Source organism: Dicentrarchus labrax, unplaced genomic scaffold, assembly GCF_905237075.1.
Source record: "Dicentrarchus labrax unplaced genomic scaffold, dlabrax2021, whole genome shotgun sequence".
Taxonomy (NCBI): domain Eukaryota; kingdom Metazoa; phylum Chordata; class Actinopteri; family Moronidae; genus Dicentrarchus; species Dicentrarchus labrax.
This window is the reverse complement of record NW_026136899.1, coordinates 60,665-85,382: the sequence shown is the minus strand read 5'-3', so window position 1 is coordinate 85,382 and position 24,718 is coordinate 60,665. Positions and strand designations below refer to the sequence as shown.

At 37.5% G+C, this 24,718-nt stretch overlaps 1 protein-coding gene and 1 long non-coding RNA gene across 25 annotated transcripts in view; one reads left to right on the top strand and one right to left on the bottom strand.

Moving 5' to 3' along the window:
* The window catches only part of LOC127360627 (uncharacterized), a 29,387-nt gene extending 19,918 nt beyond the window's left edge, over nt 1–9,469 (top strand). Inside the window, exon 3 of the long non-coding RNA XR_007883853.1 lies at nt 9,408–9,469. This is a non-coding gene — a long non-coding RNA (uncharacterized LOC127360627). The remainder of the gene's footprint in view (nt 1–9,407) is intronic.
* Nucleotides 1–22,048, bottom strand: part of LOC127360620 (myelin-oligodendrocyte glycoprotein) — a 96,479-nt gene extending 74,431 nt beyond the window's left edge. For 7 of the 24 annotated variants that reach the window (XR_007883841.1, XR_007883843.1, XR_007883844.1 and 4 more), the window contains exons 1-7: nt 21,886–22,048; nt 20,397–20,738; nt 20,169–20,192; nt 18,764–19,105; nt 18,626–18,670; nt 16,567–16,665; nt 15,970–16,047 (exon numbers count right to left, since the gene is read on the bottom strand). Coding sequence is in view for 12 of the 24 variants with exons in the window: in XM_051395064.1 (XP_051251024.1) it covers nt 15,970–16,047; nt 16,567–16,665; nt 18,626–18,670; nt 18,764–19,105; nt 20,169–20,192; nt 20,397–20,738; nt 21,886–21,928 (973 nt within the window). In the remaining 12 variants the exon portion in view is untranslated. Of the gene's footprint in view, nt 1–272; nt 506–602; nt 633–7,292; nt 7,698–8,209; nt 8,920–9,016; nt 9,047–14,816; nt 15,599–15,969; nt 16,048–16,566; nt 18,529–18,625; nt 18,671–18,763; nt 19,106–20,168; nt 20,193–20,396; nt 20,739–21,885 lie in introns of those variants that run through there. The other 17 variants (XR_007883845.1, XR_007883849.1, XM_051395069.1 and 14 more) reach the window with 14 other exon arrangements.
* Between the last annotated feature and the right edge of the window lie 2,670 nt (nt 22,049–24,718).

The following is a 24,718-nucleotide window of genomic DNA, read 5'->3' as shown; positions in this document are numbered from 1 at the left end:
AATGTGTACTTGGAGTCCATCCCACCAAAACTGTCTGTTGGTTAGAATCTCTTTCATTGCACAACAGTAAACAAACAGTATTATCAGTGAGAATATTCTCCAGAAATACGAGGATCCAGGGTTATTTAAAGGACCGCTGTGGAGGATTCAGTGCCATCTAGTGGTGAAGTTACAGATTGCAAACAAGTAGATAAAACTTCCAAATGTGTTCTGGGCTACTGTAGAAACATGGTGGTGACAATAGATCCTCCTGAATGTTATACACAATGGACCTTTCAGTAGTCCTCTATCAGTGTGCTCTGAGATGATGAATGAGTTCATTATTTGTTATAATGGCATCCTGTCAAATGAAGCATTACATTCAGAATTACTCTGATTACTTTTGAGGTTAAAGAGGTCATATTATGCTCATTCTCAGGTTCATATTGTAAGGAGGAGAGAAACAGGAGTGATATCTGTGTACATTGTGGACTGCAGTAAAGACAGCACTTACCTGGCTCTGTGTCTGTGGAAACAATGAAATAAAATATTAAAATATGTGATAACATTCAGACCAACAGGAGATGACAGCTGATGAGGAGACAAATAAAATATTTACTTACTGGTATCATCAGTCTGACCTCCCATTGGCTCTGTTGGAAAATTAATACAAAACTTTTATCATGTGACAAAGAGAACATTTCCTCTTATTTCATTTGAATGTGTAATATGTTAGCTGTACTCACCAACAATGAGGTTAATGAAGCCTCTCCTGGCCTGACTTTGCAGTTTGGGAACAGAGCAGGTGTAACTTCCAGCATCCAGTTCAGTTATGCTGGTCAGTTTTAGTGAAATGTTTCCTCTGATCATTTCTTCATGGAAGAGAGATGTTCTACCTCTGAAGTTCTCATCCTGATCAGTTAGATAGTCCTTCCCATGTCGCCAGACGTGGACATATTGTCCATCACGTGTCCACTCCACTGTTAGAGTCCTCACATTGAATGGAGGCCCCAGGTGACATGGCAGGATGACGTCCTCACCGACTGTAACTGTAACTGGTTTGTCTGAGCCAATCACATCAGGCTGTGCTGCAGAGACAAACATCATATTTACATATTTTATTTCTATTATATTATATTCATATTCATTCAGTGGGGGGTGAAGGCTAGAATAGGGGTCAGAACACACAGTGCATCTAGTTTCAGTCTTCTTCCATACAGCGTGATGTTCATTTAGTAACTGATGGTCCCATTTAGAGTAAAACAGACCATAAAGCAGGGTATGCTTTAGGGCGGGGCTACCTTGTGATTGACAGCTCATTCTCAGTGCTCAACGCACCAAACTCAGATCAAACTGTCAAAATTGAGCAGACTTCCCCTTTAATTATCTAAAAAAAACACTACAGTAAAATCAGTATAAATCTTACATAGTTGTAGTTTGGGTCATTATTATTATAATTATCATTATTAGTAGTAGTCGTGGTAGTGATACTATTGCGTTTATCTATGTTCATAAATAAAAAGTGAATGTCGCACATTTTCTATTTATTTTCTGTTATTGTTATTGTTTAATTGCGTATACTGTAGGCGTGGCTTTTTAGGACTTTTTTTAAATATTCTGAGTGCTTCTATGACATTCCTCTGTTGGTGACTTTTAAAACACTGCGATAGAAACTGTTTACTGGAACAATAATGTTAGTGTCTGCTCCTCACTGCGGGACTATTATCCTCTATCATGGAGACATTAACAGCTGCTGATCGCTACCCGTTGTTGTTCCCGAGTATACAGTGAGGGGGAGAGAATAAGATTAATAAGAGCCCAGGGCCAGATAGTGTGACCATGTTCGATATCCCCGCTTAATGTGCATTGTCATTTATCCGAAGTACACTAATAAATCCTAGGTTTTCGGCTGTACTTTTTTTTTGTTTTCGTTGTTTGTATTGCCGAATTTACACATCAACCTCGGGTCTCTGGTTGGCTCAGTAGGTACAGCTGGACACCCACATACCGAGGCGCTATAACGCCACGGGTTCGAAACTGACAGTCTTTGCTGCGTGTCACCCCCCTCCCTCTGTTTGTCCATTTTCTGTCTATCTTCGGCTGTCTCTATCAAAAATAAAAATAACTTAAAAAAAGTTGAAAAGGAGGAAGTTTAAAATCGAAACTAACTGCTGGATAATAATCGAAACAACGTCAGACGGACACACGGACATACAATAAACGTGAAATTGCTCAGTGACTCACCATGTGTCACACAGAGACACGTGAAAAGCAGAAGAAAGCTCATGTTGATCCCCCTCCTCCCCCAATAAAGACTGTGACACGGTAGAATACACAGTAGAGAGGTATGAAGCGACGTCTTCCACATTGTTACTCCACCCTGAGAGCTGTCTGCCGCCACCTGCTGTACTCAAAGTGTAAAACCCTGACTGTATTTGAGTTATAGTCTGTATATTAGACCTGTTTCATTTATTCATTAAAGCCCTTTGAACCTGTATGTGTTGGTCCCCCATCCCCAACAGACCCCCAACAGACCCCCTATACTCCAGTCCCTTCCCACATCCATCACCCTGTCCTGCAGTCTTTCCATATTAAACCTTCTACAATCCATCAGCACACGTTTGACTCTTTACCGTTCTATCTTTATCATAATAGAATTATATCTTCTTTTCTGCTCTTCCTTTTCCACTACTCCCTGCTGAATTATTGATTTAACCTCTGACCTTCCAAAACACATTTCTAAAACACCCCTATCACTTCTGTTTGATGAACTTTTAGATAGTCAGCAACCTCGTTTCCCTCTGTTCACACACCCGCTGGTATCCAACAAAAAGCTGCTGTAGGTTTAATAAAATCATGTATATTAATATCATTGTTTAATTTAGTTCTCCTTAACTGTAACGGATGCTGCCTCATATACCATACAACCATAATCCATAGTGGCTCTTATCAAAGCCCTGTATAATAATAATAATAATAATAATAATAATAGTAATAATAATAATAATAATAATAATAATAATAATCATAATAATAATCATAATAATAATAATGCTTCTTTATCTGCTCCCCATTCAAATCCAACCACACACCACAAAATCTCACAAAATAATAAGCTATAAACAATATTTTTTCCATCCATTTACACAGATGAGATGTTAGATCTGCTCCCATTTATCTTTTTAATCATATTCCATATGTGACCACCATCTCTCTCTCTCTCTCTCTCTCTCTCTCTCTCTCTCTCTCTCTCTCTCTCAATAAAAGAATAATGTGTATCCCTTTTTGCTTTTTCTATTTCTTTTATATTGTATTAAGTTTCTAAGAGCATAATTTCCTTCTTTAACAGCCAGGCTACACTCTTCATTCCACTAAGGCATAATTATCTTAATCCCTGTTATCATAGTCTCAGGTATCACTGGCGTCTTTATTCTGACGCCCTTTCCTGGTATTCAGCCAACCAATCAGACGGAGGTCCGAGTCAGTTTCGCTTTCAGTGGGATCCTGGTTGTTGGTAACACTGCCACCTACAGGAGTGGATGACTGAGGACTGTATTTCTACAACACATGCTTGAAGGACAGTGATGGGAGACAACCAGAGTGCGAGAAAAGTGACTGAAAAGTGTGTCACTCTGAAGGGGGCGTGGAAGAGGGGTCTTCATCATTTCACAGTGTGTAGCCTACATCATCACCCCCTCTCCTCCCCTCCCCAGGAGTTGAGGAGACACTGAGGATAGAGGAGGAGGAAGAGAGACACAAACTGCATCCTGTGTCCATTGTACTGCTGTATTTGATCTTCTCTGTCAGATGAGCCTAACAGTGTTCATTATACAGTTATTATATATTCACTTTGAGTTCATTGTGTCATAATGTAACAAGAATGTACAGATGTCTTCATGTTTGATTTCAGTTCTGAGCAGTGAAGCTGCTCTTTATTTCACTGTGTTCCCTTTAAGAACTATGACATTTTAATCATTGATTACATTTAACAACCCAGAAGATAAAATGTCAGTTGGGCCTCAGTATAATCCATAAAGATCAACTCTTTCACCATGTTGTCTCCTCCACTCTGCAGTGTCCAGTGTGAGTGTGAGACAGCTGTGGGAATGAGAGGCAGACCGTTTTAATACTGATTCTTTCTCACTGGAATAAGTGCTGGCTGCTGGATTAAATATAATATTTAAATATATAATATTAAATATATGCAGAGTTACACACAGACTAATAACGCTGAAACCTCCACAAAGGATACACCAGTCCTCTCTCCTTCCTCCACAAACAGCCCCTCTCTCCCCCTGTTTACCCTCCTTTGCCTGTGAACAATACTGGAGAACATTACATTGAGCCGGAGAGGAAGCGTTGATGGAAGTGATGGACCGTTTCCATTGAACAGCATTTCGGAGCGTAATGTGATCGATACATGTGATTATATGTTGACTATACACTTAATTCTCAGGTCTCAAGCTTAATAAGAATTCCATTTTCAGGGTGACCTATGACTTTGGCACATTAGTGTACATCTGCTGTCAGGAAGTATGTCTGTGATCTCTGAACACAGGAGGTCTGTTTAGGATTCTTTATTAGTGATAATGTGCCCCCTGCTGGTCAGAGTCCTACATTCAATTAAAATGCTCAAAAGTTAGTTCATGTTGTTTTCCAGAGACAGATTTTCACTGCAGTGGTCTGTCTCCTGAACCAGCACTGAACGAGTACAAATGTTTTTAATGAGAGAAATGTATGTGTTACTAAAAAAGGCAGTAGTTTGATCAGTTTCAAAATGTTTTAAATTAAATGAACGTCTGGCTGAGCACAGAGGGGGCTTTGGCTCTTACAGACCATTACAATGTAAAAATAGAAAAACTAAGAAAATAGAAAAACTAAGAAAATACAAAAACTCATTTTCGAACCATTAAACACACAAAGTGCTGATGTTGAAACAGAAATCACATAAAACAATAAAATCTACAGAATAATGAGCTGTGTTTGTGAGGACATTGCTGTCAGTCACACACACCGACAACCTCCTTCCTTCACCCGGCTAACGGGCTCTTCACCGGAGCATCCATCCGTTTCCCTGTCATCAGTGCACAAACTATTATGGAAAGAAAAGTGAAATAAAAATAACATCATTTTCTATTTTTATCTGCTAATATTTAACAGCGGGAACGAATTAAGTAAAGCATTGCAGTACAATATAATTTAAAAGTACTGGAAAACAGGGTTAGTTAAAGAAAGTGGAAGTAAATGTACTAAAAAAAAAAACAAAGATATAAAATAAAAGCAAATTTGGTTGAGCCACATGTGACAGTTAAAGCTGAGTGTGTCCAATTCTGTTTGCAGCTCTCAGATTGTCTTCATTTTTACTTTTATTTCTCCTGAACTTATTTTCTGTGTCAGTTTTCTCTTACAGTGCAACCATATCAGCACATTGAGCACATCCACACACCGCCTGCAGCCAATAACACTGTTTAATATTGGTTCAATGCATTTAGCTTTAAACCTTCATTATCTGTGTGCTCTCCTTTGTGTTGTCTGGATTTTGAGCCGCTTCGTCGAGCTTTATTGACTTAGAAAAATGATGTTCTGTGTTAAAAAGACTCTCAGTAATGGGACAAAATAAATAAGCCAATCAAATCCATAGTTTATTCAACTACATAAGATAAATTTTCCATAAACAATCTTTACTAAAAAGACCTTACCTGCTGCTTCCAGGGTGAAGGTGTGTCTCTTGTGGCACATGGCGCTGTAGGACAGTGGTTCCCAACCTGGCAGCCGGGACCTGAACACGGGGTTGCCAAAGCTCCACTGAACACATACACACATTAGGCCTTTATCCCAGCCTCTTCGTTTCTGTGAATACAACTAAATAACGTTGTTGTTTTTAAGGTTTAGATTATTATTTAACATCCAAACTCAAGCTGTATTCGTCCTGCTTTAGGAAACAACCGACGAGCTGATGGAACAATGAGAAAGAAACCACTGAATTAATCAGAAAGTATAATATAATAATGTAAAAGTAGAGAGAAAATACACAGGATTGTTTTAATTAATTACAAACATGAATCCAAGCTTTTGCCAGCCCTCAGGCTTGTGTACAGTTCGGATTGTGCTTGGGCCAGAGATACAGAGACAACTACTTTTTAGTGTTCGACTGGTTGATTTGAACCCGGTTTTCTATTCTATTTTTGATTATTTAATGTATTGATTTGAATAATTGATTGACAGTTGCATCTCAAAATGTATTAATGTTTGTAACCTCTGGGATATTGTTTGTTGTTGTTGTCTTTTTTCCCTTTTGAGCAACTACAATGTTGATGAAAACTGTAAAACTCTTCCTTGTGCTTTCTAACTGAACGTTGTTTCACAGACAAACACTGAAAACAGAACTGCTCCCCAAAGCTGATCTGAGAGCAGCCACTGAGAGGAAGACAGTGGTGATGGATTATTGTTGTAGACAAATGAAAAGGTTGGAGCTACAGTGGTACACTCTCACATACAGTAATACATTTAACTATTGCAGGTTCATGTTGTTCAGGTAGCATCATTCTGTTTGTGCATTGAGAAATGAACATTAATATCCTTTAAATATTCTACTATTAATTACTGAGAGTTATACACAATGAAGTTCTAACAAACTCACACTGACTTTGATTTTTTTCTTTCATTTCAGTGTCGTAGAACATTAATTGGTCAGTTGCAATAAACTTAAAGATTCTGCACTTCCCCAAAATATCAGACCAAATAAGAACAAAATGTCAGGTACAAGTTAAACATCTTTTTATTAACAATTACAGTTTCAGCCTCCTAGTGTCCAATGTGAACAACAAGAACAATATACTTTATACAACATTAATTCTAGTAGTAGTACAATGTGATTCTTCCCCCGGTGCAGTATTACAAGATAACATAAAGCAAAACACACAAAAAAGCAGCACAGTCATAAAAAATACATATATATGCATATATATATATATATATATATATATATATATATATATATATATAGAGTCACCTTAAAATAATAACAGTCATTAAGTGCTTTTTATTTCCCCCCTCTAGTCAATGAATCCTATACAATAACAAGTCACTAGAGGGAGCTGGAAACTGACACTGAGAAGGTTCAATTAGACAGATAAGACTCATTCTAGTTAAAACCAGGTCCTGAGACACCAACTCTGTCCCTGCAGTGGTTTATACAATCAACACATCAGGAAGAACTTCTGAACAATTCCCTACAGCTGCATTTCAATCAAGAATATTACACAATCAACATTCACATAGAAAGAAGTTCTGGATTAAATGGTTGAACTTGTCTGTATTTGCTTGAATGTTTCTTCAAACATTACACATAACTCTGCTCTGTACTGACCCGCATTCAGCAAAAGTAAAAAAAAAAAAAGAATTCTTTATTCGTACTGATGAAAAATTTCTAATTTAAGAAATGTGTGATGTTGGTTGTGAATATTTGAGCAAATCAGAAGGTTCTATAATAAAATAAATAAAACATTTTATATACAGTAAATAGATGTTGCAGAGTTCTTCACAGGGCAGACAAACAAGATAACATGAAACAAAAACATGAAAACCAAGCAGCATAAAACAATTTTAATAATAACAATAATTCCCATCATTGGCCCCAAAATTGGCCGTGGCATTGGTTCCAGCACTGGCCCCAAAATTGGCTCCAGCATTGGCTCCACCCTTGGCCCCTTGTCCTCCTGAACACGTATCAACAACACAAAACAAGTCAGTGAAAAGGGCGATTATTTTATCAGCCCAAGCAGAGTCAGTCAGCAGTGGAGTGATGACACTTGTTGTTATTGACAGTGAGGAACTACAAGTAAAGGAGCTTGTCCCAGATCAACCATCATAATCAGACAGCAGGATAGTGAGAAAGCTCAGACACACTGTACATGAGAGGCAGGGTGCAGACCCCCCAATAAATGATTTCTAAATAAATGATGGAGTTATAAACACATATTAGCTGATATTAGCTTTAGATACACTTCTGAAAACATGTTTCCATGTAAGGAGGACTGTAGATTGTTCCCCTCATCACTTCCATTGAAAGTACTTTAGGAAGAGATCTTTAATGTCCAGTATAACAGGAGGAATCATTACAGCAAGAACAACCTGTTTCACTGTTCACTGTTGTTTGAAGACTGACTGAAAAACTGTAAACTGTCTTTTTAAATGGAGAAAATGGAGAGAGAGAAGATTATTGACTTACTGATCTTTCTACGATTCTTCCTCACAAGAAATACAACTATGGCAAGGACAGCAATGACACCAATAGCAATGCCAGTTATAGCACCAGGGCTCAAACCAGTGCCACCACCTGAAAGAACAGAGGAAAGATGTTGAGATTTGTTCTTCACTGTTCCAAGATAACATCCATCAACAATATTTCCACAACCACTTCTCCTGTTCATGGTCTCAATGTGTACTTGGAGTCCATCCCACCAAAACTGTCTGTTGGTTAGAATCTCTTTCATTGCACAACAGTAAACAAACAGTATTATCAGTGAGAATATTCTCCAGAAATAGAGGATCCAGGGTTATTTAAAGGACCGCTGTGGAGGATTCAGTGCCATCTAGTGGTGAAGTTACAGATTGCAAACAAGTGAATAAAACTTCCAAATGTGTTCTGGACTACTGTAGAAACATGGCGGTGACAATAGATCCTCCTGAATGTTACACACTGGACCTTTCAGTAGTCCTCTATCAGTGTGCTCTGAGATGATGAATGAGTTCATTATTTGTTAGAATGGCATCCTGTCAAATGAAGCATTAAATACAGAATTACTCTGATTACTTTTGAGGTTAAAGAGGTCATATTATGCTCATTCTCAGGTTCATATTGTAAGGAGGAGAGAAACAGGAGTGATATCTGTGTACATTGTGGACTGCAGTAAAGACAGCACTTATCTGGCTCTGTGTCTGTGGAAACAATGAAATAAAATATTAAAATATGTGATAACATTCAGACCAACAGGAGATGACAGCTGATGAGGAGACAAATAAGATATTTACTTACTGATATTCCCACTGTGGCCTCCCTCTGGCTCTGTTGGACAATTAATACAAAACTTTTAACACGTGACAAATAGAACATTTTCTCTCATTTCCTTTGAATGTGTAATATGTTAGCTGTACTCACCAACAGTGAGGTTAATGAAGCCTCTCCTGACCTGACTTTGCAGTTTGGGAACATTGCAGGTGTAACTCCCAGCATCCAGTTCAGTTACGTTGGTCAGTTTTAGTGAAATGTTTCCTCTGATCATTTCTTCATAGAAGAGAGATGTTCTACCTCTGAAGTTCTCATCTTGAAGATCTAGATAGTCCTTCTCATGTTGACTGACGTGCACAAATTCTTCATCACGTTTCCACTCCACCGTTTCAGTCGTCATGTCCAATGGCGGCTCCAGGTGACATGGCAGGATGACGTTATCACCGACTGTTACTGTAACTGGTTTGTCTGAGCCAATCATATCAGACTGTCCTGCAGAGACAAACATCATATTTACACTTCCTGTTACAGAATCATTAAACACTGATCCTAAGTGAGAATCTTTACATTGCAGTATTAGAGGTTTACTGATAAGGTTTTTTTAATGGTCAATGTAGATATTTAGAAAGTAGGGAGACTGATGCTAGATATTTAATGTATAGTATAATTCCATTATTCCATGCACATTACAATCTAATAAACATGCTTATCTGAGCCAGTAATAGTGAAATACATTGGGTTATATTGTAGGTTTCAGAGTACAGTCATTTAACTGCATTGTTCTATACATTATAACATGGTGTATATTACACTAACATGTATATATGTATGGGTGTATATAATGTATATAACACTGGCCAGTAAAGGTTTTAGATCAGTTTCTCTGTCATTTAGGAGAAACACATTAACTTTATAAAAGATAATTATAATAATTATATTATCTGATGTGATTTTATACACCGACTGTCGACTCGCTCTGTTGTCTACATAAATTGACTGCTTGATCCATTCAGTCTGAACCAGTAAACACATATCAATGTTTGCTTAAAAAACTTAAAACACTATTGTGTTAGAAAAGCATTAAAGGTGGAATTAGATATCAATCTATTTTATTTCCAGACATGTCTTTTTATCCATCACTTACGTGGCCATAACAGGTCATTAAATTAATTTTCTTTTTTATCATGTTCATTTTAAAGTTAAATGTGTTAAATTCGACCATCTCAAAGTACATATGGGGGTACAGGATGGAATAGAATAATTGAATTTCACCTACAGATGATCAGTACAGGTTCATCTCTAAAGGCTGAGGAGCTGAACCTCCAGGCCTCCTGAGCCTTTAATTCAAATACTGAGCTCAGTCAATGTTCTGCTTTTATAAAACCCAGTCTGACTTACCAACAATGAGCTGGATGGAAGCTTCCTTCTGTAATGAGGGAAGGGCACATTGGTATCTTCCTGTATCAGAAACTTTCACTTTGGAGATTTTCATGGAGACGTTTCCTGTCATCAGTCCATCCATAAACAGTCTTGTCCGGAATTTATAGGATGGATTTTGAGTTTTATATATAAATCGTCCGTCTGTGTGAACATGGACGTACTTTGGGTCTAAATCAGGTCGGGTCCACTCCACTGTCTCATCAGAAACACTGATGGGAGGTTCAAGGTGACATGGTAGAATGACATCATCACCAGCCAGGGCTGTGATTGGTTGATGTGAACAAATCAATTGTGAGTTTGCTGTGAGGAAAACAAAAGAACAAACAAGAAACAGCAGTTAGGTTCAAATACATATCATCAAATGTCCAGCTGCACCTCTGGAGACGAGGGAGGAGACACTTTCCTCCTCAAAGGACAGTGTGTGTCCACCAGTGTTTAATGTGTGTGTGCACATAAAGGAACCATCTGTGTTTTTACATTCAACCTTGAATAATGTAAACTAATTGTCTATGTGACAAGTTGTATATAACAATTTATTCATAAATACAATGTATTTTGACATTATTATAGAAGTTGTGAATGTATGTGGAGAATATGCAACTAGTGAGTAATACCAAGAAGAGGAATGCAGATAGCTAATACAGATCTGTGTGGTTTAATGGATCTGTTGGTACTCAGTGCTCCAGTAAGGGGAATCACGCTCCTCTTCCTCATTCAATACAGACAAGTGAAGAGCCATGTGTGTTTTCCTCATCCTTCTGCTGTTACTATTCCCCCTTTTAAGGGCACAACGTCTACACACACAGTGGCGGTTCTATCTTGAATGACACCCTGGGCGAAACCCCCTTCAAAACCCCGCGCAATAAAAAATAAAACACAAAATTCTGCACAAACTGTTATGTTTTATAATAACAACATGAGTGAAGCAGAGAATTATATTCATCGATTGCACAAATCCTTCATCAGAACAATTGGATTGAACTATTGCACTTGGAACAGGAAACACACTTTTTAAGGTCTCCACCTCCAACATCGCCAAAAGACAATGAACACAGTTCTGCACAAAATATGACAGTATAAGTTATCAGAACTTAGAGAACTACAAGGACATCCATAAATATACATAAAAGTGTCAAAATATATACAATAAGATATATAAAAAAGTAACAAGAGCAGGTGACCACATAATCGTTTTGTATTACCTATTTTTGTTTAGTTTTTTGCCATTTCACACACTCCAGAAAAACAATAGGCCTGTATTTATTATATTATATATATATTCTATGTATTATAGGCCTGTATTTATTAAATTATATATATATTGTATTTATTATAGGCCTGTATTTATTATATTTATATTATATGTATTATAGGCCTGTATTTTTTTTGTTTGCAAATTACAGCAGATCAAACAGCATGTCACTATAACATGCAACAAAGCAAACTTTTCTCCCTGTTCTCCCTCCCTTCCCTCCTCCCCTCACCAAATAATTATAAGAAAAAGGTGTTAAAACAATAAAAATAAAATAAAAATAGAAAAAATAAAAATAAATTAAAAATAATGTTGATAACAATATAACCCTGGATATGGTATACAGTATGCACATGCCCACATGGACACAGATACACATACATATACCAACATATATATACACACACTCACTTTGATTAAATAAACAAATATTGAAAACAATTATAACATTGATGCATTTCGAGGGCGTTTCTCAGGACATTATATCACCACATGGACATCCTACTCTCTCAGAGCCTCCTCCTGCTGTAGCACCTTACCAACATTGGCGTCACATCTTAAAAAACATATAAAAGGTCTCCAGATGCCATCAAAAACACGTTGCTTCCGTCTAATAATGTATGTTATCTTTTCCATTGTCATCTCTTTAATCCACCTTCCAATTCTTGGTCCATCAACATTTTTCCAATTAAGGGAAATGATACGTTTAGCTTGTAATATACACATATCTACAAATCTAGATTCTTTACTTTGTAATTGTGGGATAGTTGGATATATACCCAGAAGAAAAAGCTTGGGGTCCAGTGGTATCTTCTTAGCTAATATCTGATCAATCAAATTAATAATATCTTGCCAGAAGGATTTCACTTTCACACATTCCCATACACAGTGGTACAGCGTTCCTCTTGCTTCATTGCACTTAATACATGTAGGCCTATCAGGGATGTTATCATTAAACTTGTGCAATTTGAATGGGGTTATGTATGTAGCCTACGCATCAGCCACTTATACTGAATACGTTTCAGGTTGCTGTTGACTGTTTGTTTCTGAGCTTTTCATACCTTTCCAGTCTTGTAGCAATATTTCATCACCTATATCTTCCGTCCACAGTCTCAACTTAAGATAGGCCTGTATTTATTATATCATATATATATTATATGTATTATAGGCCTGTATTTATTATATATATATATATTATGTATTATAGGCCTGTATTTATTATATTATATATATATTATATGTATTATAGGATTGTATTTATGATATTAGGAATGAAATGTGCATTATTTGGAAGAAAGTCGAGGTGTTATTCCCTCCCTTGTCCGTTCCATTAGGGAGACCCAGAGGTGAACTGTCCCCCTCCCTCCTTCCCTTTCTAACACAGCTTCAGTGCACGGCACCTTCTCAGCTTGCAGTTGTAGGGGTCGCCAATTCCCCACACAGTGATATGATAGAACAGATAGATCATAGAAAACTGCTTCGCGGTGCAGAGGAGATTTTGTTTTAAGTGCTCGTGCTGCCCCCTTGTGTCATGAAAAAATCCTGCTGCCCTGGGCGGCTGACCGCTTCGACCATGCCTAAGTAGTGCAGTATGTTGGTAAAGTAAACATATAAAAAGAAGAGTTAGTGTCTCTTTAGCTGATAATGATTGTGATGATGATAAATGACAGTGTTGACCAGCGCCCTTCCTCAATGTTTACTGTTTGTTTGTTTGCTGTTTACTGACTGTCACTGCAGCTCGTTAATAAACTAACGGATACAGTAAAGAATATATAGGATATATTATTGTAGGTTTATATATAATACAGTTAGTAACAGTCTATAAAGCCTACCTAAGGCTGCGTCCATTAGCAGAGAAAGAATGATCAGCATCGGTCCAGCGCTCCTCTTCATCACTGCATCGATGGCCAGTGTGTCGTTAATTGTTTAATTGGTTTTTTTATAAAAAAAAACCTTTTTAATAAAAACTTTCATTTTCATAGTTTCAGGTTTTATTGTGGGCGTCTGCAGTCACATCGTGGCAGCCTCGGAGCAAAACCGTTTAGTTCTGTGGTCGAGACTTCCTCTGTCCAACTTCCCTAAAAATACTCTCCAATACAGCGCTTGTGTCACCCTGAAGGGGGGCGTGGAAAAGAGGTTCTCATTTGTTTACAGTTTGTACATCATCGCCCTCTCTACTGCCATCTTGGTTCCTCCCGGAGGAGAGACACTGAGTGAGGAGGAAGATGAGGAGGAGGAGGAGGAGAGACACTGAGTGAGGAGTGAGGAGGAAGAGGAGGAGAGACACTGAGTGAGGAGGAAGAGGAGGAGGAGAGACACTGTCCATTGTTTTCTTCTAGACTACTGCTGTATCTGATCTTCTCTGTCAGATGAGTCTAACAGTGTCCTTGTGCTTTCTAACTGAACGTTGTTTCACAGACAAACACTGAAAACAGAACTGCTCACCAAAGCTGATCTGAGAGCAGCCACTGAGAGGAAGACAGTGGTGATGGATTATTGTTGTAGACAAATGAAAAGGTTGGAGCTACAGTGGTACACTCTCACATACAGTAATACATTTAACTATTGCAGGTTCATGTTGTTAAGGTAGCACCATTCTGTTTGTGCATTGAGAAATGAACATTAATATCCTTTAAATATTCTACTATTAATTACTGAGAGTTATACACAATGAAGTTCTAACAAACTCACACTGACTTTTATTTACTTCTTTCAGTTCAGTGTCGTAGAACATTAATTGGTCAGTTGAAATAAACTTAAAGATTCTGCACTTCCCCAAAATGTCAGACCAAATAAGAACAAAATGTCAGGTACGAGTTAAACATCTTTTTATTAACAAACAACAATCATAGTTTCATCCTCCTAGTGTCCAATGTGTGATTTTGGTTGTGAATATTTGAGCAAATCAAAAGGTTGAATAAGAATAATAAACTTTATATAACATTAATTCTAGTAGTAGTACAATGTGATTCTCTACAGGACAGTAACACAAGATAACATGAAGCAAAACACACAAAAACGCAGCACAGTCATAAAATATATACATATAAATATACGTAAAACCCAAATATAAATATATAAAACCCAAATATGAAATATATATATATATATATATATATATATATATATATATATATATATATATATTGTTACCTTAAAATAATAACAGTCATTAAGTGCTTTTTATTTCCCCCTCTGGTCAATGAATCCTATACAGTAACAAGTCACTAGAGGGAGCTGGAAACTGACACTGAGAAGGTTCAATTAGACAGATAAGACCCATTCTAGTTAAAACCAGGTCCTGAGACACCAACTCTGTCCCTGCAGTGATTTATACAATCAACACATCAGGAAGAACTTCTGAACAATTCCCTGCAGCTGCATTTCAATCAAGAATCAAGAATATTTTATATTTTATATACAGCTAACAGATGTTGCAGAGTTTTTCACAGGGCAAAAAAACGAGATAACATGAAACAAAAACATAAAAACCAAGCAGCATAAAACAATAACAACAATAATACTATTTATTACTATTATTATCACCATTATCATAATTATTATTATTATTATTATTATTATTATTAGTAGTAGTAGTAGTAGTAGTGTAGTAGTAGTAGTAGTAGTAGTAGTAGTGTAGTAGTAGTAGTAGTGTAGTAGTAGTAGTAGTGTAGTAGTAGTAGTGTAGTAGTAGTAGTAGTAGTAGTAGTAGTAGTAGTAGTAGTATTTCAGCTCATAAAACACCTGATAAAATGTGGATGGAACAAAAGCTTTTCTTTCTTACTAGCTGGCATTTCTTAAGTTGAGCACATTACCCTCATCATTGTCCTCATCATTGACCTCATCATTGTCCTCCTGACTACCTTCCCTGTTCTGCCTGTTGCGTCCTGTCGTGTTTGGTCTTGCACAGTCCGTCGCTGTGAGACACAAAACCAGTTATTAGTCAGTGCCTTCCAAAATGTCCCATGAGCATTTTCTGTTCTTTGATCACTCTGATCAACACATGTTTAAGTTTAGACATTAAAACCACTTATATAAAATATGATTAAATGGCAGCATTCAACACAGTCTCCTTTCAATCAGACAGCAGGATAGTGAGAAAGCTCAGACACACTGTACATGAGAGGCTTCTAACTGGTTCAGCAGAAAGGTCAGATAGATGAATGTGAATGTTTGTGTGCTTACTCACTGAAACAGCAGGGGCAGATAGAACATACACTGATACAGGAATCAGAGACAGGAAACATTTATTTGAAAAACATGCTGATAGAAGAAATTCAGGACTTACTGGTATTTATGTTGAGCATAGGTATAGTGACCGCATCATTGTCCCTCTGTGCTGGAGGATATTCTCTCTCTTGTCCTGCTGAACACATATCAACAACACAAAACAAGTTATCAGTCAGTGAAAAGGGCGATTATTTTATCAGCCCAAGCAGAGTCAGTCAGCAGTGGAGTGATGACACTTGTTGTTATTGACAGTGAGGAACTACAAGTAAAGGAGCTTGTCCCAGATCAACCATCATAATCAGACAGCAGGATAGTGAGAAAGCTCAGACACACTGTACATGAGAGGCAGGGTGCAGACCCCCCAATAAATGATTTCTAAATAAATGATGGAGTTATAAACACATATTAGCTGATATTAGCTTTAGATACACTTCTGAAAACATGTTTCCATGTATGGAGGACTGTAGATTGTTCCCCTCATCACTTCCATTGAAAGTACTTTAGGAAGAGATCTTTAATGTCCAGTATAACAGGAGGAACCATTACAGCAAGAAAAACCTGTTTCACTGTTCACTGTTGTTTGAAGACTGACTGAAAAACTGTAAACTGTCTTTTTAAATGGAGAAAATGGAGAGAGAGAAGATTATTGACTTACTGGTCTTTCTCCGATTCTTCCATACAGCAACTGCAACAATGGCAATGAGAGCAATGACACCAACAACAATACCAATACTACCACGGCTGCCGGCACCACCTGAAAGAACAGAGGAAAGATGTTGAGATTTGTTCTTCACTGTTCCAAGATAACATCCATCAACAATATTTCCACAGCCACTTCTCCTGTTCATGGTCTCAATGTGTACTTGGAGTCCATCCCACCAAAACTGTCTGTTGGTTAGAATCTCTTTCATTGCACAACAGTAAACAAACAGTATTATCAGTGAGAATATTCTCCAGAAATACGAGGATCCAGGGTTATTTAAAGGTCCGCTGTGGAGGATTCAGTGATATCTAGTGCAGAGCCGGTCCTGACCTCATGCTAGGGGCCCTCCTGTCTGACCCTGTAAACTATTTGCCACACAGTGCTCCCACTATACTTCTTCCTTCTTTAAAACAGTCTGCTCCATCTGTCGGTCAATAAGTAGATCTATACAGAACATATTGAGGTATAAACAAACAATATTTATTAAACAGAATATTTTATATAGAATATTAAGTGAATATTAACATTAACATTGTAGATTTAATACAAACTATAAACTGTCTCTGCTGCCTGGTAATTAGTCCAGTCCTCACAGTATAATAACATTAGCTTTGTCTATACAGTGTAAACATCAGTCTACAGACTGACTGCAGCTTTAAGTCTCACAATATCTGCATCAGCTCCTTTAAACCGGATCCCCCACATTTCCTTTGACACACTTAAATATAAAATACTACTTATACTTTACGTTATGTTTCATTTAGTGTATGAATGCAGCACACAACGCGGTTATCTTTTCCCCATAGCTGATTATAAGCACTGTCTGTTGGTGTTCATCAGACGTAATAAATAAATACATTTCACTATCACTTTGGTCAGACAAAAGGTCCCAGAAGAGTTCTGGAAGATCAACACATCAACATAACTTACTGTTGTTTACCGACATTTACATTTACCTGATTTTCCCACAATTCTCTCTTTTTTTGACGGATAATCCGTTCACACTCTCATCAAAGTTGCAAACATTAACACACTCCCTCTGTAGATAAAGACAGAACTCAAAAACTCGACTCAAACTCAAAACTTTTTTTATATATATATTTACACACACACACACACACACACACACACACACACACACACACACACACAATGTTTACAGTTTTATCTATCTATTTTATTTTAATTTAAATATATTTTAATATTATATATATTATATATTATATTTAATAAGTTGTTATTACTGTTATATTGACAACAGACTACTTGTTTTAACTGTAGCTGTTACTTTACTACTGTTTTGATGACATTTTTAGTTGACACAAACTGATTGATTAATTGAGTAATTGTAATTAATTACTTATTGACTGAGATTGATTGATTGTGACTGTGATTGTGATTGAGTCAATCATAGTTACAGTATTACCAACAGTATATATTATAATTAATTTATTGGAAAATATTGTTTTCCTTTATTGTTATTATTATTTTGCTTTGGCAATATGTACAGTGTTACGTCATGCCAATAAATCCATTTGAATTGAAATTGAATTGACAGTTCATTGGGTAACAAACACACAATGATTCTCATATTCAGGTGATTATACACTAATGAAAACATCCCTATGAATATTATATTCCATTTCTGACAATAGATCCTCCTGAATGTTACACACTGGACCTTTCAGTAGTCCTCTATCAGTGTGCTCTGAGATGATGAATGAGTCCATTATTTGCTAGAATGGCATCCTGTCAAATGAAGCATTACATTCAGAATTGCTCTGATTACTTTTGAGGTTAAAGAGGTCATATTATGCTCATTCTCAGGTTCATATTGTAAGGAGGAGAGAAACAGGAGTGATATCTGTGTACATTGTGGACTGCAGTAAAGACAGCACTTACCTGGCTCTGTGTCTGTGGAAACAATGAAATAAAATATTAAAATATGTGATAACATTCAGACCAACAGGAGATGACAGCTGATGAGGAGACAAATAAGATATTTACTTACTGGTATCATCAGTCTGACCTCCTTTGTTCCTGTTCTCCTCTGGCTCTGTTGGACAATTAATACAAAACATTTATCATGTGACAAAGAGAACATTTCCTCTTATTTCATTTGAATGTGTAATATGTTAGCTGTACTCACCAACAATGAGGTTAATGAAGCCTCTCCTGACCTGACTTTGCAGTTTGGGAACAGAGCAGGTGTAACTTCCAGCATCCAGTTCAGTTACTCTGGTCAGTTTTAGTGAAATGTTTCCTCTGATCATTTCTTCATGGAAGACAGATGTTCTACCTCTGAAGTTTTTATCCTGAGAACCTGGATCATCCATCCTACTTCTATAGACATGCACATATTGTCCATCACATGTCCACACCACTGTTAGACTCCTCACATCGAATGGAGGCTCCAGGTGAAATGGCAGGATGACGTTATCACCGACTGTTACTGTAACTGGTTTGTCTGAGCCAATCACATCAGACTCTCCTGCAGAGACAAACATCATATTTACACTTCCTGTTACAGAATCACTGAACCTAATTGAGAAATTATTTTAAAATATATTTTATTAGTCATCAGTTCATTTTTGTCTCTAATTCCTTCTATAATTCTTTATGTTCTGCCCTGGATTTCTCCGAATATGTCTCTTTTCATTTTGTTTCATTTCTTTCTCTCACTCTCTCTCTCTCTCACTCTCTCTCGCTCTCTCTCTCTCGCTCTCACTCTCTCTCGCTCTCTCTCTCTCGCTCTCTCTCTCTCTCGCTCTCTCTCTCTCTACCACACACACGTTACGTTGCTCTATTCCTCTTATAACATTCATTAGTCAAAATGACTTTGTCAGACTAAACTTAAGAAACCAAACAGTGAGTAAACCTACTTCATGTAAAATGCTGCTTCAGACACTTAAGTATGGGTTTTCACAGATGTGGAAATGTATGTAAATTTAAAATAATTTCTGGATTGTAAAAGTTGTTTTAATTATTATTAACTGTAAGAGAAATTTACCCAGATATTGTTGTTCAGTTCCAGGTACATGTTACTTAATGTTCTGTGGCTTTGTAGATCCACTGATCTTTAAATTGTAAAGCACATGTGTAAATTCAATTAATATATTGTTGAAATTGCACTTATTTTCCTTAAGAAAATTCAGGTTGTTCATAATGTTTTGTGAAAAGAAAGTTTATCAAATTTGATCATTTTCAGAATGTATTTCTTTTTCTTTGCAATAAAATGAAGAGAACAATTAGGGGTTGTTGCTATTTATAGGTAATTATGCCTTAATTTTACTGGTCCGGCCCACTTAAGGTCAAATTGGGTTGTGTGTGGCCCCTGAACCAAAATGAGTTTGACAGCCCTGATGTATGCACATGGAAGGGCAGGGAGGTCCCAGAACAGAGCCATACCGCCAAATGTAATATTCTGCTTTGGAATAAAAGTTATTTTGACAAAAGTGGTCCTGACTGAACCAGCTGATGTGCTTTAAGCACCTTGTGCACACCTTAAAGGTTCAACACTTTCTTATAGAAATGAAGGTAAACAGTAAACTTACCAGGATCCTTTACTTTTCCTGGTTCTGTGTGGAAAAAACACAGAAAAATAATATTAAAATATGTGATAAAATTCTGACCCATGGAGAGAGTAAATGTGCCGGTGAAAGCTCATAGATTCATAAATAATAAATAATACATTTCTTTGCTAAGAACAGCTAAGATACTTTTAACAAAATAACAAATAGGTTTTCACTTTTTTAATTTAATTGCAGGTTAGCTGTACTCACCAACAGTGAGGATAATGAAGTTTTTCTTGACCTGACTTTGCAGTTTGGGAACAATGCAGGTGTAACTTCCAGCATCCAGTTCAGTTACGCTGGTCAGTTTTAGTGAAATGTTTCCTCTGATCATTTCTTCATGGAAGAGAGATGTTCTACCTCTGAAGTTCTCATCCTGATCAGTTAGATAGTCCTTCCCATGTCGCCAGACGTGGACATATTGTCCATCACGTGTCCACTCCACTGTTAGAGTCCTCACATTGAATGGAGGCCCCAGGTGACATGGCAGGATGACGTCATCACCGACTGTAACTGTAACTGGTTTGTCTGAGCCAATCACATCAGGCTGTGCTGCAGAGACAAACATCATATTTACATATTTTATTTCTATTATATTATATTCATATTCATTCAGTGGGGGGTGAAGGCTAGAATAGGGGTCAGAACACACAGTGCATCTAGTTTCAGTCTTCTTCCATACAGCGTGATGTTCATTTAGTAACTGATGGTCCCATTTAGAGTAAAACAGACCATAAAGCAGGGTATGCTTTAGGGCGGGGCTACCTTGTGATTGACAGCTCATTCTCAGTGCTCAACGCACCAAACTCAGATCAAACTGTTAAAATTGAGCAGACTTCCCCTTTAATTATCTAAAAAAAACAGTACAGTAAAATCAGTATAAATCTTACATAGTTGTAGTTTGGGTCATTATTATTATAATTATCATTATTAGTAGTAGTCGTGGTAGTGATACTATTGCGTTTATCTATGTTCATAAATAAAAAGTGAATGTCGCACATTTTCTATTTATTTTCTGTTATTGTTATTGTTTAATTGCGTATACTGTAGGCGTGGCGTTCAGGAGCCCTTATTGTCGCACCAGGACATAAATATTCTGAGTGCTTCTATGACATTCCTCTGTTGGTGACTTTTAAAACACTGCGATAGAAACTGTTTACTGGAACAATAATGTTAGTGTCTGCTCCTCACTGCGGGACTATTATCCTCTATCATGGAGACATTAACAGCTGCTGATCGCTACCCGTTGTTGTTCCCGAGTATACAGTGAGGGGGAAAGAATAAGATTAATAAGAGCCCAGGGCCAGATAGTGTGACCATGTTCGATATCCCCGCTTAATGTGCATTGTCATTTATCCGAAGTACACTAATAAATCCTAGGTTTTCGGCTGTACTTTCTTTTTGTTTTCGTTGTTTGTATTGCCGAATTTACACATCAACCTCGGGTCTCTGGTTGGCTCAGTAGGTAGAGCTGGTCACCTACATACCGAGGCACTGTAACGCCACAGGCTCGAAACTGACAGTCTTTGCTGCGTGTTACCCCCTCCCTCTGTTTGTCCATTTTCTGTCTATCTTCGGCTGTCTCTATCAAAGATAAAAATAACTTAAAAAAAGTTGAAAAGGAGGAAGTTTAAAATCGAAACCAACGACAGACGGACACACGGACATACAATAAACGTGAAATTGCTCAGTGACTCACCATGTGTCACACAGAGACACGTGAAAAGCAGAAGAAAGTTCATGTTGACCCTCCTCCTCCCCCCAATAAAGACAGGGACACGGTAGAATACACAGTAGAGAGGTATGAAGCGACGTCTTCCACATTGTTACTCCACCCTGAGAGCTGTCAACTGTCTGCCGCCACCTGCTGTACTCAAAGTGTAAAACCCTGACTGTATTTGAGTTATAGTCTGTATATTAGACCTGTTTCATTTATTTCATAAAGCCCTTTGAACCTGTATGTGTTGGTCCCCCATCCCCAACAGACCCCCAACAGACCCCCTATACTCCAGTCCCTTCCCACATCCATCACCCTGTCCTGCAGTCTTTCCATATTAAACCTTCTACAATCCATCAGCACATGTTTGACTCTTTACAGTTCTATCTTTATCATAATAGAATTATATCTTCTTTTCTGCTCTTCCTTTTCCACTACTCCCTGCTGAATTATTGATTTAACCTCTGACCTTCCAAAACACATTTCTAAAATACCCCTATCACTTCTGTTTGATGAACTTTTAGATAGTCAGCAACCTCGTTTCCCTCAGTTCACACACCCGCTGGTATCCAACAAAAAGCTGCTGTAGGTTTAATAAAATCATGTATATTAATATCATTGTTTAATTTAGTTCTCCTTAACTGTAACGGATGCTGCCTCATATACCATACAACCATAATCCATAGTGGCTCTTATCAAAGCCCTGTATAATAATAATAATAATAATAATAATAATAATAATAATAATAATAATAATCTCTCTCTCTCTCTCTCTCTCTCTCTCTCTCTCTCTCTCTCTCTCTCTCTTCTCCAATAAAAGAATAAAACTGCATCCCTTTTTGCTTTTTCTATTTTTTTACGTGCAATGGCTCTCTTTCTTTTATATTGTATTAAGTTTCTAAGAGCATAATTTCCTTCTTTAACAGCCAGGCTACACTTTTCATTCCACTAAGGCATAATTATCTTAATCCCTGTTATCATAGTCTCAGGTATCACTGGCGTCTTTATTCTGACGCCCTTTCCTGGTATTCAGCCAACCAATCAGACGGATGTCCGAGTCAGTTTCGCTTTCAGTGGGATCCTGGTTGTTGGTAACACTGCCACCTACAGGAGTGGATGACTGAGGACTGTATTTCTACAACACGACAGTGATGGGAGACAACCAGAGTGCGAGAAAAGTGACTGAAAAGTGTGTCACTCTGAAGGGGGCGTGGAAGAGAGGTCTTCATCATTTCACAGTGTGTAGCCTACATCATCACCCCCTCTCCTCCCCTCCCCAGGAGTTGAGGAGACACTGAGGATAGAGGAGGAGGAAGAGAGACACAAACTGCATCCTGTGTCCATTGTACTGCTGTATTTGATCTTCTCTGTCAGATGAGCCTAACAGTGTTCATTATACAGTTATTATATATTCACTTTGAGTTCAGTGTGTCATAATGTAACAAGAATGTACAGATGTCTTCATGTTTGATTTCAGTTCGGAGCAGTGAAGCTGCTCTTTATTTCACTGTGTTCCCTTTAAGAACTATGACATTTTAATCATTGATTACATTTAACAACCCAGAAGATAAAATGTCAGTTGGGCCTCAGTATAATCCATAAAGATCAACTCTTTCACCATGTTGTCTCCTCCACTCTGCAGTGTCCGGTGTGAGTGTGAGACAGCTGTGGGAATGAGAGGCAGACCGTTTTAATACTGATTCTTTCTCACTGGAATAAGTGCTGGCTGCTGGATTAAATATAATATTTAAATATATAATATTAAATATATGCAGAGTTACACACAGACTAATAACGCTGAAACCTCCACAAAGGATACACCAGTCCTCTCTCCTTCCTCCACAAACAGCCCCTCTCTCCCCCTGTTTACCCTCCTTTGCCTGTGAATAATACTGGAGAACATTACATTGAGCCGGAGAGGAAGCGTTGATGGAAGTGATGGACCGTTTCCATTGAACAGCATTTCGGAGCGTAATGTGATCGATACATGTGATTATATGTTGACTATACACTTAATTCTCAGGTCTCAAGCTTCATAAGAATTCCATTTTCAGGGTGACCTATGACTTTGGCACAGTATTGTACATCTGCTGTCAGGAAGTATGTCTGTGATCACAGGAGGTCTGTTTAGGCTTCTTTATTAGTGATAATGTGCCCCCCTGCTGGTCAGAGTCCTACATTCAATTAAAATGCTCAACAGTTAGTTCATGTTGTTTTCCAGAGACAGATTTTCACTGCAGTGGTCTGTCTCCTGAACCAGCACTGAACAAGTACAAATGTTTTTAATGAGAGAAATGTATGTGTTACTAAAAAAGGCAGTAGTTTGATCAGTTTCAAAATGTTTTAAATTAAATGAACGTCTGGCTGAGCACAGAGGGGGGCTTTGGCTCTTACAGACCATTACAATGTAAAAATAGAAAAACTAAGAAAATAGAAAAACTAAGAAAATACAAAAACTCATTTTCGAACCATTAAACACACAAAGTGCTGATGTTGAAACAGAAATCACATAAAACAATAAAATCTACAGAATAATGAGCTGTGTTTGTGAGGACGTTGCTGTCAGTCACACACACCGACAACCTCCTTCCTTCACCCGGCTAACGGGCTCTTCACCGGAGCATCCATCCGCTTCCTGTTATCAGTGCACAAACTATTATGGAAAGAAAAGTGAAATAAAAATAACATCATTTTCTATTATCTGCTAATATTTAACAGCGAGAACGAATGAAGTAAAGCATTGCAGTACAATATAATTTAAAAGTACTGGAAAACAGGGTTAGTTAAAGAAAGTGGAAGTAAATGTACTAAAAAG